Source organism: Condylura cristata, unplaced genomic scaffold, assembly GCF_000260355.1.
Source record: "Condylura cristata isolate star-nosed mole 26May11 unplaced genomic scaffold, ConCri1.0 scaffold00015, whole genome shotgun sequence".
NCBI lineage: Eukaryota > Metazoa > Chordata > Mammalia > Eulipotyphla > Talpidae > Condylura > Condylura cristata.
The window spans coordinates 1,024,673-1,043,926 of record NW_004567116.1 but is presented as its reverse complement, the minus strand read 5'-3'; the positions used below and the strand labels follow the sequence as shown (position 1 = coordinate 1,043,926).

At 42.5% G+C, this 19,254-nt stretch overlaps 1 protein-coding gene across 1 annotated transcript in view; it reads left to right on the top strand.

Moving 5' to 3' along the window:
- Positions 1–19,254, top strand: part of KDM2A (lysine (K)-specific demethylase 2A) — an 87,674-nt gene that overhangs the window by 1,130 nt on the left and 67,290 nt on the right. The window contains exon 2 of the mRNA XM_004682576.2: positions 823–944. Coding sequence (XP_004682633.1) covers positions 903–944 — 42 coding nt within the window. The 5' untranslated portion in view covers positions 823–902. The remainder of the gene's footprint in view (positions 1–822; positions 945–19,254) is intronic.

The window sequence follows — 19,254 nt, the reverse complement described above, 5'->3', positions numbered from 1 at the left end:
GGCCCTCCGGCCGGCCGGCCGGCCTCGGCGACCGTGCTCGCCAACTGTGTCACGGCGCCCGGCCCCGAGCGTCCTGAAAGGATGCCGTGAACGTGGCCGAGCGGTAGTTACAGGGGCGACGCTGCTTTTCCTCTGGAAGCCATTAGCCGGGAGCGAGAGCAGGAGAAGGCGCAGCCCCGCCGGGCCCACGCTCGGCCTGGCCTCGCGCCCCGGCCCCCACGGGTGTCTGGGGAGGTGTGTGCCCCCCGCCCACGGGGCGTCGTTGTTTGCCAGAGGCTCCGACGGGCTTTTTGTCTCCGATCTGCAACTCCTGAGCCAGTTAGAGTTGCCCACAGCGTGCCGGGGTGGGAAGGCAGGCGGCGGCGGGGCTTCCTGGACGGCCGAGGGGCTTTAAATCGCGTCTCTGCCCGCTTTCTGCTGCTGGTCGGCCCGCCGCCCCGTGGTTTCTCGCCCAGCCGGCTAGGGCCGCCGTGGCTCGCGGCTTCCTTCACCTGGCCGGCTCTCGGGAGATAGAAGTCCGCCCCCTCCCCCTTTTTCTGAGGCTGCCACGAAGGGGAACGACGCTAATTGTAATCCTGCGGGGAGAACCCGGCGGCCCGGCCCATCCAGAGAACTGAAAGCAATCTCGCCTAGGCCTCCCACAGCCAGAGGGTGATTGGGTCTGGACGTGGGACTGCTCCCGACTGGACAGTGGTCTTGAGCTGATGAGAGGGGCAGGTTTCCGAGGGAGCCTTGGCACACATTTTATACACTGCTCTCCCTGAGAGCAGAGCTTGACTTTGAGTCTAAGTTCTTACCTCTGCGCCTGTCGTTTCTCTCTAGTGCTGCAATCGTTCCTGAGGAGGAAGAGGAAGGCAACCCTGGAGTGGTTTCTCTACAGTATTCCAACAGAAGAGTGAGAGATGGAACCTGAAGAAGAAAGGATTCGCTACAGCCAGAGACTGGTTAGTGTTTTTCCGTCCTTTTTTTCCATTTTGAGGCAGAGCAACTATTGTTTCCATTAGTGAGCATACTGTGACCCTAACTTTTCAGGGGGCCTTATGTGCATCAGGGGCAGAGGGAAGGCATATTAATAGCTCCCGGTTTTTTAGGCCCCTGGTGAGAATCTCACCAGGCTGACTTACGTGTTGCCTTTAATCCCTGTAGAGGCCACTATTGTAAATCAAAGGATTTTGCAGATTGCAATATGACAGGGACTCCCAATTTTGCAATTGTGACTGTAATAAATCTGAGTTTAGTTTAGAATGCAAGTTTTAGTTTAGAATATAAAACTTTGGGGAAGGATAGCGCTATACCATTGTTTTTTTTTTTTTTTTTTTTTTTTTTGGTGACATAGTGCTGGTTGTGAACTGCCAGGAAGTCCTGTGGATTTTCTTTCTTTGCAAATCAACACTGGTAGGTTTGGAGGGCTGTAGGAGATTGAGCAAAGATGGAATATTGGATGATGATAACATTCAGTATTTTGTATTTGGGAGTAGTATATGAGATAGATCATGTATTAAGTCAGAAAGACTTAATAAAGATGTGGAAGGGATTAGCTTTTGTGTACATATGAATACTTGCCCCTTTAGGTCCTGCTTTCTCTCAGGATTTCCCTATTGGAGTTTAAAAATTTTATTTTTCTTTCCTCTAGTCAAAGAGCATTTCATTAATATTCTCACATATATTCATTTCAGACTTTTGAATTTGTATTTCTAGAGTTGGGCATGAGGAAAGCCATAGTATTGTATTATGAAAATTGCTGAGCTGAATGACCTAGAAGATGATTTAGTAAATAAATTTATGGCGGCTTTATTTGGCTCTGTGTTTTATATTTAGTTGAAAGAAAAAAAGAATGATTTTCTAATCTATTTTCTGGTGATATCCATTCTTCTTAAGGAAAGTCTGCTTTTGGAGGTTTGTTTTTATTTTCAGTGTGACTGTTGAAAAGATGTGCAGTGTATGGACAAGTAAATCTGGCAAGTATGTGTTCTGGCAAGCCTTTTTTCAGAGATTTGCCTCCTAATTTACATGTTGAGATTACAATGCTTTAGTTCTAACTTTTAAAAAATAAGGTAGATCAGTGTGATTTTGTACATTGTGTTGACATTTTGAATTAAATTTTTCTTTGGGAAAAGAAAAGAAAGGATGCTACAAAACTTTTCAGGTAGTTTTACTAATACGGAATTCATTTTTATTATTTCAGGCTTGTAGGATTGCTGAACTGTTACATAAAATATTTGGGGGAGTTTTTGGAACCTAATCTTTTAAGAGAAGGGCCTTTCCGCAGGCAAGAGTTTATACATTTTTTAACAATGCAGGGAGGTAGCAGTCAGGAGAGCCAAGGAATCCCTGATTTTTGTCCTTATCCTGATAAGATTTTTTTTTTATTGCAGTGATTGCTACCTGTTGCACACTTCAGTGCTTTCTTACCTAGCATCCTTTTTGTTTTTGTTTATGTGCTAATGTGGCAGTGTTGTCTAAGAGGGTACATCATATGTTTTGGGTAATAAGCTTGAAGTTTAGGGTGGCTGATGTCTGTTTTCCTTTCTAAGATAAAGTTATTTCTTAAGTGTCCACTCCTACTATAACTTAACTTTTGATACGAAGCCATGTTAGGGCTAATTTGATTGGCAGTCAGCCTACCTAACTTGTAATGTCTTTGTGGTTATAGAATTCACTATCAAGTTAGATCTTACGTGAGGAATATTAGAATTAGCATAAGGATCTAAAGGCTAGTTTTTATAGGAGTTAAATATGTATGTCAACAAACTGTACTGGTAACAAAATAGACCAAATATTGAACTTAACTTTTGTTTGGCACTTTTTGACCATGGAATGCAAAGTTTGAAAGAGAGACAAAGCAGCAGATCACTTATTTGGCTTAGTGATTAAAGTTGTAAGAGTGGTCTCATAAAGTATTGATTTATTAAATTGAATCAAATCTCCTTTTACTATAACTTCATTGCTTTTGTGGGCAGGACCTAAATGGTCACCCCTCTGTGACACACCTTCACAGTTGCCTCTTGAGGGAGAACACACACTACCGGTATTAAGTCTTTGAGTCCAAACTCATTTTGGAACAAGAATGACTTTTTGTTTTCAGGGCTCTTTACATATGTTAAAAAAAAAAAGTTACATTCTTACTAAGGAGAATTCTCTTCTTGAATAGATCTTTTTAGTGCTTTTTACTGAAACAACTATTGCAAGTGCAAAAATTGAATTTGGTAAGTTTCGGTATGTTTGCGTTATCTATGTGATGGGACTTTTCTTAAAAATCAGAAATAAGTAATTTTAAAAATTGGCTTGTCTTTTGCCAAGTTATTATTTGCCAGCTACATGTGGAAGAGAATTGTGCCTTTGAAGATTTGGGGTATAAGATCTGTTTTCTGGAACTAGAATACTGATTTTACAGTGCTATAAAAAAGGGCTGTAAACGATGTCTTTTTCCCAGCAAGACAGACTTTTTTTTTAAATGAAAAGTTTAGTAGTTTTTAATGTGTAGATTCCTAGAACAAAGCTAGATATATTTCCAAAACAACTTGATATACCTGATGGGTATTCAGATGAGAAGGTTGGAAGCTTCATGTTGATGTTAGTTGGCTGTTTGGTTGTCCTGAGGTAATTGGTTCACTGTCCTCTTCTGGTAAATCTAGAGTAGGACCTTATTGAAACGTTGGTAGGCACTGAAGGTGGATGCTGGCCCTTCATTTCTTTTTAGTAGTTTGAATGTCTGTCAGTGTGTCCACGTATACCTAACTGTTCACTTACAGAGAATCTTCATCTTAACTTCTTACAGTTTCTTGTTCTAAAATGTTGGTTAAATCCTTAGCAATTATATTTGATAATCTTCGAGCTTTTTGTAATTACACCAGTCAAGGGCAAAATAATCGGAAGTAAATGCCCAAGATTCTTGTGCTGTACAGTATGATGACCTTCACTTTTGACTTGGGACTTTTTTCATCTGTGTTGGAAAAGATGACCTTTTTTTTATCATTCTATTTTTTCGTATTGATAATTTTTTTTCTTACACCAGTGTTCATTTGTGTACAGTGATTGGTTTCTTACCCCTGAGTTCTACTGCTACCATATTTCCTGTGAACCATCACATATTTGTTATATATTTTAATTGAATTACTGAATTATACCAAACTATACAATCTGCCTTCAACCTGTTTAGTAAATTATTCATAGTTACATTTAATACAGAAAAAAAATCTCACCTTTGCTATAAGCAATTGTAGAAATAAATGAACACCTAGATGAACGTAAAAGGAAGTGGAGACAATAAGAAGTCATGCAACCTGAATATTTTTTTCTGTTGAATTTACCTAAGCCTAGTATTACCTGAAAGGGAAGATTTTGATTTACGTGAGAACTTAATTTACTTCCCAGTGTTGATGATGAGATTGAGACTTTCTGAAGGGTATTGTACTATTAGATGTTCAGTCTTGTTAATGTGTCTTACATTTGAGTCTCTGAAATAGCTAAATCATTTATTTGTTGCAATAAACTGGGGGTCTTGAAGATATTTTCACTTTTCTTTGAGTTACCCTTGAGATAATCTCCCAAGAGTTAGAGGCCAGTACCAGGTCACCCCTTCTATAAACAGCCTCACTTTGTGAACCCAGATCACTGATCTTCCTGACCAGGAATGAACCAGGCAAAATAAAAATATGAAGCCACTTTTTCCCTAGTAAGAAGTTATCACATTGTTAATAATTAGAAAAATGACATGTGGTCAAAATTGTTGAATAGTTGCATTTGCACACTTACCCAGCAGTCTGTGCTGAGGGAAGAATACATTCTTCCTCAGGTGAAAGTCTCTTTCTGATAATGTAGAGAATTTAGGGGTGACCCAGCATGAGGTCTCTATTTAATTAAGCACTATCATTTTCTCGTTTTATTTTGCTAATAAATCATTAACTCACTAATCATTACCACACTTAAGTTTGTTGGAGTGGGAACTTCTTGAGAGTTGGGTATATATTGAATAGTACCTGACGCATAGACAGTGCTCAGTGTGTCACCTCAAAAAAGGGAGAAAGTCCTCAGTCTACACCATGTAAAGTATTAGTATTTGTTAATCCTGTTGAAGCCCTGATCATCTTGCTACCCGTTTTCTTGAGTACTGAGGAGCGCTCACATGCTGAGGGTTGATGAGCAGAGTATCTGCTATTGGGCCTTGCACTGTTCACAAGCACCAGAAGGTCTAAGCTGTAACACAGTCATGCACGCCACCAGGACACACTTGGAGTATTTGAGCCATCGGAACAAATAAGAAAATGTTTAATTAACTTTAAAAGCTCACGCCGAATTTTAGTCTCCACCTCTGGCACGTCTAAAGCCCCCGTGTCCGTGTTTTTGTTGACCCCAGCAACCTTACAGTGGGCAGTTGCAAGTGGTGGTGGTCGTGTTCTTCTTATGTGTTGGTTTGGTTATGAAGTCAGGGCTGGTGCGTGTCCCCCAAAGGTGCAGACACCCTTTGTTTTTCTTTTGGGGAAATGGATATCCTTAATCAGGTTTCATTAATTGCTCTGTTGGTCTCATTTTTGGCTAATAACCGTTTTCGTATTGTGCTTTCTTAGCAGCAAAGGTTAAAATCCAGTAAACATTTATCACGTGCTAAGTACACGGGTAATGTCTTCCATAGGCTTACCGCAAATCACGTCAAAATGAAAAGGCAGATGGTATGGCTAAGACTTTATTAATATTACTATATTTTTTAAAACTTTATTTTTTTAACATGGAGATTGGGGCTCCAAGATGGCAAAGTCCGCATGGGTGGGCCAGCCATGTTCCTTCTCACCATGGCATTGCTTTTGCAGTGTATTTCCTACAGAAAAACGACACCGACTCCTCCTTTGGGGAGCTCTAGACTGAGTACTTTCCCTTTTTTTGAGGCTTCTTTGCTAACATGTCCGTTTAACATCTTAGATGAGTTAGCCACAAATACTTGATAGTTAGTACTTTATCATGTTTTTTAAAAAAGTTGGCAAATTCTTTTTTGAACTTTGAACTTAACTGTACTTAATCTATGCAAACCACATATTTGTAGTTTGTGTATATGTCAAACCTTTTATGTATATGTATCACTCATATTATTGTTTTCTGTTTTAAATTTTAGGTTCTTGGGGGTTTTCTCTATCTGTGAGTACTTGGTAAAAGCTTAAACCATAAAGATAAAAGGCATCAGATAGTGACCAAACGAGTGGTTTTGGCAAATACAGTGGTGAAGGCCTCCTTCAGGTAGGTAGAGAAGAGGAGGGAAGGAGGGTGGCCTCGTAGGCGATGAAGACAGCGTGCGCTCTCCTGTGCTGGGAAGCTGTGCAGCCTGCTCTGAGGGTGTTCTTAGATTATGAGGACCGGCAAACTTGTTTTGGAGTCACAGTCGATCCATAATTCTAGAAACACATTTTAAACAATATATAGGCCAGGTAGGGGCAATAGAGAGGCATTAGAAGTTAGGGTGTTTTTGTTTGTTTGTTTGTTTTTTTAACTACAACAGTTCTTGGATCAAAGTGGTGTTTTAGGAACATATTTTGGTAGTTTCAGGTCAGGAAGGTGTCTGGAAGTAAATTGAAAGAGGTTACTCTTGAGATATTAGGTACCTGAACTCTAGGGCAGTGGTTCTCAAAGTGTAGACCCTTCAGTAGCAGCAGAAACGTTCTCTGGGTCTCTGGAAACTTGTTAGAAATGCAGAATTTTGGGCTTACTGAATCAAAATCTCTGGTGCTGGGACCCAGCAATCTATTTTAACCAGCCAGGTGATTCTGATGCATTCAGAAGTCTGAGAACCAATTGCCCTGGGACATAGATAGTGGAAATAGCAAGGAAGGCATAAGGAGACACAGGGGCAAGGAAGGACTGACGAAACTTGTGACTGATGGCCAGATACGTTCCAGTAGGAAAGAATGCTTTCTTACTGTGGGCATGGACTTTGAGTGGTCGTGTCAGCCCTAGCAGCGGCTGTGGTTTTTTCGACTTGTCATTGACGGAGTTGTACTAAGCAATATCTGAGAGTCTTGGAAGGAAGACAAATGAAGACTTTAAGGTGGACTTGGCAATCAAGTCTAGGTTACCTGGGTGGCTGGGGGGGGGTTGTTTGAAAGAGGGAGTAGAAAGAGGTGGATATTTTAGACCGATGAAACAGATTTGTTTAAAGCAGGGGGCACCTTTGCAAATATGGAAACTTTATTATTATTATTATTAAAGATTTATTTTATTTGCTTATGCATACAAGGGCTGAGATATAGGCCAGGTGTGCTGATGTTTGTGTGTATGAGAGAGAGCAAGTGTGTGTGTGTGTGTGTGTGTGTGAGAGAGAGAGAGAGAGAGAGAGAGAACGAGAGACAGAGAGGGGAGCAGAACAGTCTAATTTATTGAAACACTGCTGAAGGGAGTAGTGGGCGAGACAGGTAAGGTCTGCTGCACCATGTGGGTCAGCTCTCTGGCTGGGGATGGAACTTGTGCTCTGGTGGCTGATAGCAGTGGCCAATGATAGCTTCAGTGTGCTGACACTTAACCCCTTGTGTTACCAGGGAAGCCCCTGGAGACATTTTTGATGTTCAGTAGGGAGGAATACTACTGGTGCTTAGTGAGTAGAGCAAGGTTGCTGCTGAAACATCCTGACTACACAAGTCTTCGTGACAACAAAGAATCATCTGGTCCAAAATGTCATCGGTACGAGATTGAAAACCCTGGTCTGAGGGGAAATATCCAGGTAGATGGGTTCTGTTATATTTGTATCCTGTTTCTCTGTTCATACAGTTTTAAGGCTCACACAAAACATCTTGAAGCACTCTCAGATCTCTGTTTCCCAGGTCTGTGCCCAAAGTAAAGTATGAAACCTTCTTCGTTGTTGAATTTTTACAAAGCCAATTTTCCTGGTCATGGGAAACTCTCACCCAGGTTGCACATTGCCTTATTATTTTTTTAACTTACCCTGAGATCAGCTTACCTGGGTAATCAAATATTTGCTATCTTGAGATCAATAAAGTTATAGCAAAAAATTTCCTTTTGATAGGATCTTTGAAGGACAGGAAAATGAGAGACAAGCTTTCTTGTTGATGTGCGCAAATGTGGTGTTACGAATTGTTCTTTGCTGACTAGCCTTTGATCTTTTTTTTTTTAAAAAAGATTTATTTTATTCATACAGAACTGGGGTACAGGTCAGAGATGCAGAGGGTGAGAGGCTTCACCAGGGACAGAGTGGGGAGCAGAATAGGCAGATCAACGAAGTCCACTGCTGAGGGGAGCAGCAGGCGGGTCAGGAGAGGTCTGCCTCGCCATGTGGTCACCTCCAGGGCAGGTGGGGATCGAACTCATGTGGAAGTGGCTTTAGCTTCTTAGTGCTGTGCTTTAACCCACTGCGCCACCAGGGAGGGCCGCCTTTGACCTTTTTTGAGAAATAGCCCATGAGCTGGTTCTGGCCCTCAGTGTGAGTTCATGGTAGCTCCAATCTCTAGCCCTCTGTCATATCCTTTAAACACGGAGATTAGGAACTCTCCGCTTTTATTTCTAACAGTGACCTAAAGAGAATGTGGATACTTAACTATGGCACTCTTTCTGTATTACTTTCGTAGTTTCCAAAGCACCTGTTTTTCATGTCTTTTGACCATCTTAACCTTTTGATCATCATAAGTCTAGGGAGTGTTGGAAGTGTTGGAACTTAGGGAAAGTGCTATGTTGGACAATTCCAGAAAATACCATTCATATTTCTTCATCTGTGTCAAAGAGGCTCTTGGAATTGTATGCTGTACCAAAAAAAAAAAGGTGACTGTTTTTGGGTTTATATAATAAAGGAAAAGTCACTGAATATTTCATACAGTGGGGCAGGGGGAAGCCCACTGTAGTGGGTGAGAGTATATAGACTTTAAGTGTGTGCTGTGCACACTGGCATCTCATGTGTACCGTTTCCGTTCTCAGCAGCCCTCTGAGATGTTCTGTGATTCCCATTTTACTTATTTGGAATCTCGGGCATAGCAGTTAAGTAACTTGTCAGTTTTCCAGTAAAGAAGGGATAGAGCGGGAATTCATTGTAGGCAGACCGGTTCCCAGGCGTACAAAGTGCTCCTGGCTCCTCTCAACTTTGTTGGAGCAGTTGTAAGTGTTGTGCTGATAAATTTAGGGTGTTCCCAAAGTCATCTTTTTCTTGTTCAGGAGGTTCATTCACTTAAATATTCATGGAGTGCTTACCCTGTGCCAGGCCTTTTACTTGGGCCTTTCTTTTTTAGAACTTCCAAATACTGTGGTTTCAGATGGTGCTGACTGCTTTGAAGAAATTAATATAGGGGAGGGATATCTCTTTGACATTGAGTGATCAATAAAGACTTCCTGAGAAGATGGCGTTTTATAACAGACTTGAGTGCTGAGGGGCCAGTCTTAGGAAGTGTGCAAGGGCAGAGGGGCCCAGTCTGGGCGAAGAGAGCTCTGGATAGCATGAGCAGCTTATTCCAAGCCCTGTAGTAGGAATGAGGGAACGTCACCATGTGTCAGACACTGTGCAAGGCTCTTGGGATACCTTGAAGAAACACGACAGGCATGGTCCCTGGCAGGGGTCATGAAGCTTAGGTCTGGTAGGGAAGTCAGGTATTAAGCAAATAGTTTTTGTTTTTTTAAAAGATTGATTTATTTATGCATACACAACTTGGGTACAGGCCAGAGGTGCAGGAGGGGTGAGAGGATTCACCACTGACAGAGTGGGGAGCAGAACAGGCAGATCAGTGAAGTACTCTGCTGAGGGGAGCAGCAGGCGGTCAGGAGAGGTCTGCTGCACCATGTGGGTGCTTTGCAGTGCTGTGCTCCAATCCACTGCACCACCAGGGAGGGCCCTAAGCAAATACTTTTATTAGTAATTTTAATTATAGCTACTCAAAGGAATCCAAAAGTAAATATAATGTACAATGAGGGCAAATAGGGTGTCCTAATCTATACCTCAGGAGGGGGAGGAGGCATCAGAGGACACTTTCTCTGAGAAAATCTTCAAAGCTGAGTCTTGTAGGGTAAGAGATAACTGTGGAAGAAGGAGAAGTGATTAACATGCAAAAATCCTGAGGTTGGAAGGAATTTGACATCTGAGGAACCTACCAGCCCACCAAATCCAAAAAAGGCCTAGTGTAACTGGTGAAAACTGAGCAGAGAAAGTTAAAATCTTGATAAGGTAGTCAGGGTCAGGTCAGATAGGGCTTTATCTACCACAGAGCGGGGAGGGGACAGAAATTCAGAGGAGTAATATGTTTGAACTGATTCCAGTAGCTGCAGTAGACAGGATCAGGGAGAGAGCAGGATCGGTGTGGGGAGGCCAGTCAGGCAAGGGCAGTGGTTCAGGCCAGGTATGGTGGTGGCAGAGTGGTTGGTTGAACATGCTGACTGGAGTACAAGAGACTGCGCAGTACCTGAGAAACTGAACCATGGAGCGTTGTTAGTTCTGTGGGTGTGGGGGGGTGTTAGGTTCAGGAGACACGTGTAAGCTTGACTTCTGAGCTTTGTCACGCCACTTGTGGTGTTGGAGGGGGTTTGGAGATTGAGGGGAGCGCCTCAGTTCAGTTTGCAGTAAGCTTGGACAGATAGAACACAAAGAATCTGGGAAATACCCTGTGGAACTGTTGAGGGGATTAAGTGGGTGGGATTCTGGGCGGCAGGAAGGGCTTATTGGCACACCGCTTCTCACTGGCACGTGTGATGAGTGAAGCTGGGCAGACGCGGGCTGGCTGGCCACAGGAGTGAGGAGGGAGGCACTAGCACAGTTAGGCGGGCAGTGGTGCCTTGGAATCCGAGCGCCTGTGTCGCACTCGCCACGTGGCAGGCGCCCGTCTAGTATTTGTTTGTTTTACTCACCTAATGCTCATGACTCAATTCCGTGTAGGTGCTTTTATTCTCCGATTTGTTAGAGCACAAGAAGGGACGACATGATTTGTTCAGGCCCACCCGGGCATGTGTTGGAGACGTTGGATTCTGAGCTCAGGTTTGTCTGGCTCCGGCGGGTATTAAACACCACCGTAACCGACGGCCTTTCAGGGAGGAGGCAGGGAGGGCCGTGTGCAGTGCGCGGCTAAAGTTTCTTTTGAATTTGGTGACAGAAGCTATTGGTGACTCTAGATAGGACTTTCAGGGATGTACAGGGGGAGAAAGCACTCTTCAAAATAAACGTGAATTGAACAGTGAGAGAGTGAAGAGAAGCCCCACTGAGAAGCGCCAAGGGGAGCTAGTCGTCCCACAAGTGAGATGAGTCGCAGTGGACTCACTTGGCCGTTGTTTTATTTTATGATGAAAGAGACTGCTGTGCTTTTTCTCTCGTTGGTAGTGGTGTTTTTAACTATTAGTCTATTCTGTTACTCTTCAGATTTTATTAGTTGCTGAGACCCACTGGACTTCTGATACTCATCTCCTTGACAATCCCTCTGCTACTTCTAGTTGGGACTTCTTGTCTGCACTGTTGCAGACAGTTTGGGGATGGAGAGGACCTTTTCCACTCTCTCTGAAGTTGTACTTCCAAGGTTCTGTGATAGCCCCCTCCATCAGGCATGGCGGTGTGGGATGGACACTGCGTTTTCATTCATGAGACCGGGACCTGGCTTTGAATTGCAGCTAATAAACTCACCCTCTGCAGGGTTACTTTAATCTTGAACTTTTACTTTTTTCATGAATGGTATGGCAAAAATAAAGTTTACCATTGGAGAACATTATATTTTATTCTTTAAGAAATTTATTTATTTATGCATACAGGAGCTGGGGTGCAGGCCAGCTTGGGGGTGGGGGGACTGAGAGGATTCACCAGAGACAGTGAGGAGCCAGAAATCCACTGCTCAGGGGAGCAGCGGGCGAGACAGGAGAGGTCTGCTGCACCCTGTGGGTCACTCTGGTGGGGATCGACCTGGTTCTTCAGGGGCGGCAGAGGGCTTCATAGTGCTGTGCTTTATGTGCTACTAGGGAAGCCGCCATGTGCAGTATTGTTTTCCTATTGAAAGAATCCTCTTTCCGGAATCTTCATAGTTTCCCCCTAATAATGGTATCTAACTAGAGACAAGAGCGTTTATGTCCCAGTATGCTTCTTGAGAACAAGACCTGACTTCCTTAGTGCACTCACAACACAGTTGTTTCCATCTTTGAGGTGCTGACATCACTGGCTGTCTGATGTGTGGTTTCATGAAGACAAAGTATACGATTCATTCACTTCTTTCTGTGGTTAAGTGCTAATAGTAATACTCTAGTTACCAGGATTGTGGCAGAGTCACAAAGAAGGGGAGTCAAGGAATAAAAATTTGCCCCACTTGATCTGGTCAGTAAAGCAAGGTGGGACAGACTGCTATGTCTGTTGAGGACATCCAGTGTCCCTTGGGTATGCTGTGCTCAGCAGACTACTTTCCTAGTTAGCTTAGTGCCCCTGTTGCTGAATGCTGGGAAACGGTCCCTGAGTAACGGGCACAGGCATTCATGAGTAAGTGCCAGGCAGTGTGAGCTTTGCTGCCAGCCCTGTCTCTCTCAGGGTTGAATACTAGCCTGCCAGTATCCCAGCTTTGAACTTTTTAGGAAACAGAATGTCCCCTGACCAGTAATGGAGCCTACAGATACTCTCTTGCATGTAAAGGTTTGCGTGTGGTACGTGGAATGCCGAGGTGCCGTCCTTCATCCCTTACCCAGACCTCCTCAGGGCAGAGTTTCTTTGATAAGTCAGACCTTCCTGTTACAAGCTGTACTTCCCTAAGCCTGGCACTCTTCAAAATGGGTAGTTTATATCCACTTGGATGACTATGACTATTTGATTGTCTTTTTCTCTTCTAGAGTATGAGCATCTCTTCGAGTAAGGCCCTGCCACAGGGCTGTATCTCATTATCTTACCCCCATGCTTGGTACAGTGTCTTGTCCACAATGGTACTTGATGAAATTTTTTTCCTGTGAATTTTTGTGTCTGACATGTTCTCCTTCCCACCTCTTTCTGCCCTCTTGGTCAGCTCCCGGTTTATTCTCCATGTCCCCCAGGAGGAGGGGCCGTACTTTTCTTGACCCACCTAGAGTAGATGTCTTTAAGGAAAGGACCATATTGTATTCAGTTCTTCCAAGATAGCCTGTTGAATTGAATAAAAATGTGTTAGGCATTTCCTAAAAATGCAGTGTTTCTGTGCATGTATATACATATTAATAATCTAACCTAACAGTGGGACCCGAACAATGGAAAGGGCCCTAGTTACTGAGTTTTTCCCATTATGGACTCCCTATAACCTACAGTTATTAACAGCACATTTGGAAAACCTCCTCTTGATACTAATTATCATCCTAAGTCAAATTGGAACTTTAAAGGGGCTCAGCCATGAACCAAAGAACTCCAAGTAGAATAGAAGTTTCTAGCACCATTCCTAAATATTATGTTTCAGATCTGGAAAGGCATAACATCTCTGGGCCTCTCACACAGCCTTTCCTACGTAAGAAGAGTCTTACATGGATTGGGAGTTTTCTGGTTATCTAGCTATATATTTCCTTACTTTGGTGAGAGATTATCTGAGAACAGACTATGGGCTAAAATCTCTAAATTTTGTTTTATTGTAACGGTCATTTGAGTGACTTATGTATGCCTGCCCCTATTAATCAAACTCACTGGCTTCTGCTAACCTAAGTGAGAGTAGAATGGCAAGCTGACACTTGTCCATTCAACTCAGAGTCTATCTGTTCATTTTACCATCCTTGATAGGTTTGCTGGCACAGAACTCCCAAGCAGAAGGACTGGCTGACGTGTGAAATAGTCCACTCACTGGCTGTTTGGTATAATGCTTTTTTAATATGCTGTTAAATTCTAAAAATAGTTCATTTGGCTTGTTATGGGATTAATTTGATAATAAAACACTTCTATTGGGTAATAGAAAGGACTTAAGAAAAATTGAAGTAGGTAGGATTTTCTCATGGGTAAAGTTTTGTTTGCTATTTGTCATCCCTATCAGTCTTCATACTGATGACGCTTCCACAATTTGTTAATGTTTGATTTCTTCCCTTTGATAAACTTAATATTTTAGTTAAGTGAGTAAGGGAGAACCTTAAAGGACTTCCTCCCCACTGGTATAATAGTTAATATATGCTATTTGTGAAAAATATGGGAAAGTCAAAGGAGCCACTTATAATCCCACACTTAATGATCATTGCTGTTTTAACATATCTCCAAGTTTTTTCCCATGCATGAAAATATTTTTATATAGCTGAAATTTTGCTGGATTAATTTTATACCTTGTTTCCTAAAATTATAATAATTTTATATTTCACTAAAAACTTGTAAGAGATCTTAAAAGTTATGCTGTCATTTTCTATAGCTTATTTTCCTATTTCTCTGTTATTAAATAGTAGATATATCTGCTTGGGACACATTAAAAAAATAAAAATATGATGGACTTATCATGGTGTCATTTTTTTAATAAAAAATTGGGATATATGTAGCATTCAGTAAAATGGAACAGATCTTGTGTTTGGCAAGTTTTGACCTATTCAAAACTAGGTACACACAGAGGACATTTCCCTACATGGAAAGTCCCTTTGTACTTAGTGTTTTCCTCACGCCTGTACATTACTGTCGCTGTAGGTGAGGCTGCCTGGCGGGTTTCCTATCAGTGGAATCATAGCATGGCTCTTATCTAGGGGGCTTTTTTGCTTTATGTCTTCGAGATATGCCCATGTTTCCATAGTTTGTCCCCTTTTGTTGCTGAATGTATTCCACTGTGTATAGACACCACAATTTCTTCTTCAGGTGGATTTGTTTTCAGGTTTTGGCTATTATAAATAAGATTGATGTTCTTTTATTCTCTCTTTTTTAAAAGATTTATTTATGCATACAAGAGCTGGGGTACAGGCCAGAAGTGCAGGGGCGATGAAAGGCTTCACCAGAGACAGAGTGGGGAGCAAAACAGGCAGATCAATGAAGTACACTGCTGAGGGAGCAATGGGCAGGACAAGAGAGATCTGCTGTGCCATGTGGATCCCTGGTGCCAGGGATCGAACTCAGACTGAAGTGGCTGTGGCTAGCTTGCAGTGCTGTGTCCTTACCTGTTGTACCACCAGGAAGGGCCCCCCTTTTTGTTTTTTTAAGTTTATTTGCTTATGCCTATAAGAGCTGGGGTGCCCGCCTGAGGTGCATGGTGGGAGGCAGTGAGAGGACTCACCCGAAACAGAGTGGGGAGCAGAACAGGGAGGTCGATGAAATACACTGCTGAAGGAAACGGTAGGGAGACAGGAGAGGTCTGCTGTACCCTGTGGGTCACTCACTGCCTGGGGATGGAGCACATGTCACAGTGGCTTCATAGTGCTGAGACTTAACCCTTCGGCTACCAGTGAGGCCCAGGGCAGTCTTATTTGCTAGAATATTGGTAGTGTCTGGCACAAGGTAGATGCTAAAAATACAGTGAATTTAACAATATAATTCTCTCTTTATGTACTTGTGACAGATGTTTTTGTGCCATGTGCTTACCCCTCTGGTGGATTTAGTTTAGATTTAGTTTAGCATTGTTTATGCAGCAGCATTGTTCTTTTGTAATTGTTGAAGCTCTAAAAAGGTAACTATGTATTTTAAAGTGAAGGTTATAAAAATTTATTTTATATCCTCTATATACCTGAAAACTATTAAAAAAATTACTGGATTTTTGAACAGTATGGGAACTGTGGGAGGTTTTCGTTCCCCATTTCTTTTATCCATTTATCTTTAACTTCAAATTTAATTTTGTAATTGTCAGGAAGATACTGTTAATCTGAAAAATAAGTTCCACAGCTACTGTCTTTGACTTTAACCAGCAGGCATTGATTCCATCTTTCATTCATTACTTGAAACTATTTTCCAGTAAATAGTTTCTTAAAAAGTCATGATGGAATGTGCCGAAGGTGACAGCTGCCACTGCACTGCGGGGTGTGGGCGGAGGGCTGTGCCACGTGCAGCTTACTCAGGTTTGGGAGCGGGAGAAAAAGTGGCTCGCACCCAAGTCACTCACATCCACATTTGTGTGCAGGCCTTCCGCACCTTGCACGGTGTGTGACTGTGGGACTGTGACGGCGGCCTTGCCAACTGAAACCATGCAAAGTGATCGGGGGAGATTATGATGTGCCCTCTTGTTAAAACATTGTTGCCTACAAAAACATGTGAGGAAATGAGAAAGATAGTAAAACTAACTTTACTTGGTGCACTGTAACTTAAAGCACTAGACACATTAAAGAGTTATACTTCTTTGCTGAAACGTAACCAAGAGTAGTTTGAACACTGCTGACCGGGCAGTGTAATTTATGCTAGAGAGCAGGTATCCATCGTTTGGACCCCTCGGCTTCCCATACTGGCATCTTAGTGCCAGGAAGTGCCCGTGAGTGAGGCCTTTCCATTTTTGCCTTGGCATCACGTCCTCCACTCATCTTCGTTCTTTTCATCGTAATTCTTTTCCTTATTTATGTTTCTAAGTACCCCTGTGCTGAGTTCCTCTGATGCATCTAACTCCATTTATTCTCTTTAGATTTCTTTCCTTTTTTTTTTTTTTAAGATTTATTTTTGCATACAGAACTGGGGTGCAGACCAGAGGTGCAGGTGTGGTAAGAGGCTTCACCAGAGACAGAGTGTGGAGCAAAACAGGCAGATCAATGAAGTACACTGCTGAGGGGAGCAGCGGGCAGGTCAAGAGAGGTCTGCCGCGCCATGTGGGTCAGCTCCCGGGCAGGTGGGGATTGAACTCAAGAATGAAGTGGCTTTAGCTTCTTAGTGCTGTACTTTAACCCACTGCGCCACCAAGGAGGGCCCTAGATTTTTTTAAAAAAGATTTATTTGGGCCCTCCCTGAGGGTGCTGCGGGTTAAGGCACAGCACTAAGAAGCTAAAGCCACTCCTTCATGAGTTGTCCCCACCCCAGAGTGACCCACATGGTACAGCAGACATCTCCTGACCGCCCGCTGCTCCCCTCAGCAGTGGACTTCTTCAGTCTGCCTGTTCTGCTCCCCACTCTGTCAGTGGTGAAGCCGCTCACCACCACACCTTTCACCATAAAAAAAAAAAAAAGATTATTTATTTATGCACACAGGAACTAGAGTACAGGCCAGAGGTGCCACAAGGGAGGGCCTTCTCTTCAGATTTCGCTTCCAGCATTACCACTTTTTAATCTCTCTGCTTCATTTTATTTTTTGAAGCAGATTTCTTTTGACTGTCCATTTTTATAAAATGTCATGTGGCGTTATCATGGGGACACTAGGAGGCAATTTAGCCACACACTTTGCTACTTTTGTGTGAACTGAATAATGTGTTCAGTAATTTATCACCAACAAATTTTGAAAGAATTGATGTGATTTACATAGTGATTGTGAGTTGAAGGGCTAGCAGTAAAGTTTGTATTTTATGCAGCTACTTAGGGTTGGCATACCGTGGTAGCTGGAATTTCAACAGTGTTGTTGGAGGACTGGTTTTGCTTAGCTGACTGGAATTTACGCATACTGGAAGCATACAGAGCAAGTACCACTGTGTAAAGAGCATGTGGGAGGGGCACAAATGCTTTGATCTTTATCCTTGCAGGAAGATTTATGCCATTGTATTCTGTTTGCTGACTTGTAGCTGTGGTTTACAGGGGTGATCAGATGATTAGACACTGTGTGTGTGTATAATATACACCATGACCCCTTGTAGAGGAAAAACATACATAAGACAGGGCAACTATGTTACCAGAAAGCTCTGCCGTGCCATTACTGTAGGTTGTAGTGTTAGTGCTTCCATCATTATCCTTTAACCCCCTTCTGAAGTTGGCTGTATTGCGTACAAACTTGTTTTCTGGATGAGAAAACGGAAACTCAGGGCTTGTGTAAGTTTATTAAGTAGAGATCTGGGATTCAGTCTTCGGTATGTCTGGCTCTAAAAGCATACTTAACCCACCACCCCAGTTTCTTCTAGCGGCTGTCAGGGGTCTTCCTGAAGACCTTGCAGGGTAACTAAATTGAGACATGAGAAAGGAGCATTTTAGATAATGGAGTTCTATGGGGTTAGATTCAAGTTAAACACTTTGGGGAAAATACTATATTGCACTGAACTCTGGGGGGTGTAGCGTGGGGGATGTGCCCATGAGGTACATGTATCTGTGTTACTTGCAGGAATTTCTTTTATAGTGCTTATGTTGTTCCTTATACCCATGTCCATCAGCAACAGATCCTATCAGTCAGTCTTCCCACCTGATTAATAAGCCTGACTCGGAAAAAGATCATGGAATCTCCAGGTATCTCCTGCATCCCCTGACTCCTAAGAAATGCAGAACATGAGGTTTGATATGTCAGACTTTGTATTTAGCTGTCTAGAGCCAGTTTTCTGCCTTCATGAAGTACATTTTTTTTCCCCAAAATTTTTTACTGTGAAAAAATTCAAATACAGAACAGTTGAAAAAGTAGTGTAACAAGTATAACCCCAGTTGTTTAAAAACAATTGCCACATTTCTTTACACACGCACACAGACACACACACTTACACACTGACACTTTTAGGGGCTGGATTATTTGAAACTAATTTGAATTTCATGACATATTGCTCCTAAATATTTCAGCATGTTTCTTCTAACAGCACGGACATTGATCCGTTAGGACCTTTGGTCTCTGAATATGGACTAGACGTTGGCATAGAACTACCAAGTGCCAAACCTTGGTAGCTATTGTTTTGGTACAGCCCGCCAGATAAGAATGATTTATTTTTTACACCATTTTTAAAAATTGAGGTAAAATTCTCATAGTCTTGGACTTCATGAAAGAATTTAACAGTAACCACAGGGAAGGGAGAGGAGCCAAGGGGAGGAGCGGCAGGCACTGGTGGTTGGGTGGAGGTGAGTGGGCCATCTGCACAGGTGGAGGGGTAGAACTAAAGATTAACAATTTACACAACCACTTCAGGGTGTGTAATTTATTGAAATTGTATATATTCAATTTGTTTTGTAACCATCAACTCTGTTTAGTTTCAGTTATTTACAATTTTAGGCACCCCAAAAAGAAATCCTGTGCCCATTCTGATAAGCACGAGTTATTGACTTTCTGTCTGAGGGTTAGCCTATTCTGGATCGTTCTGGTAGCGACATCGTCTGTCCATATGAGGCTGGCGTTTCCACTTGCCTTACTTCCCCACTCATTCCACTGTGGCCTGTCTCAGTACCTCACACCTTTCTATGACCAGCATTCCACTGGACGGATGGGAGAGACCACTTTTGTTTTCCAGTCAGTTGTTAATGGACATTTGGGTTGCTTCCACCATTCGGTTATTTTGAGTTGTGTTTTTGCGAACATTTGTTTTAATAACTGGTTTATATAT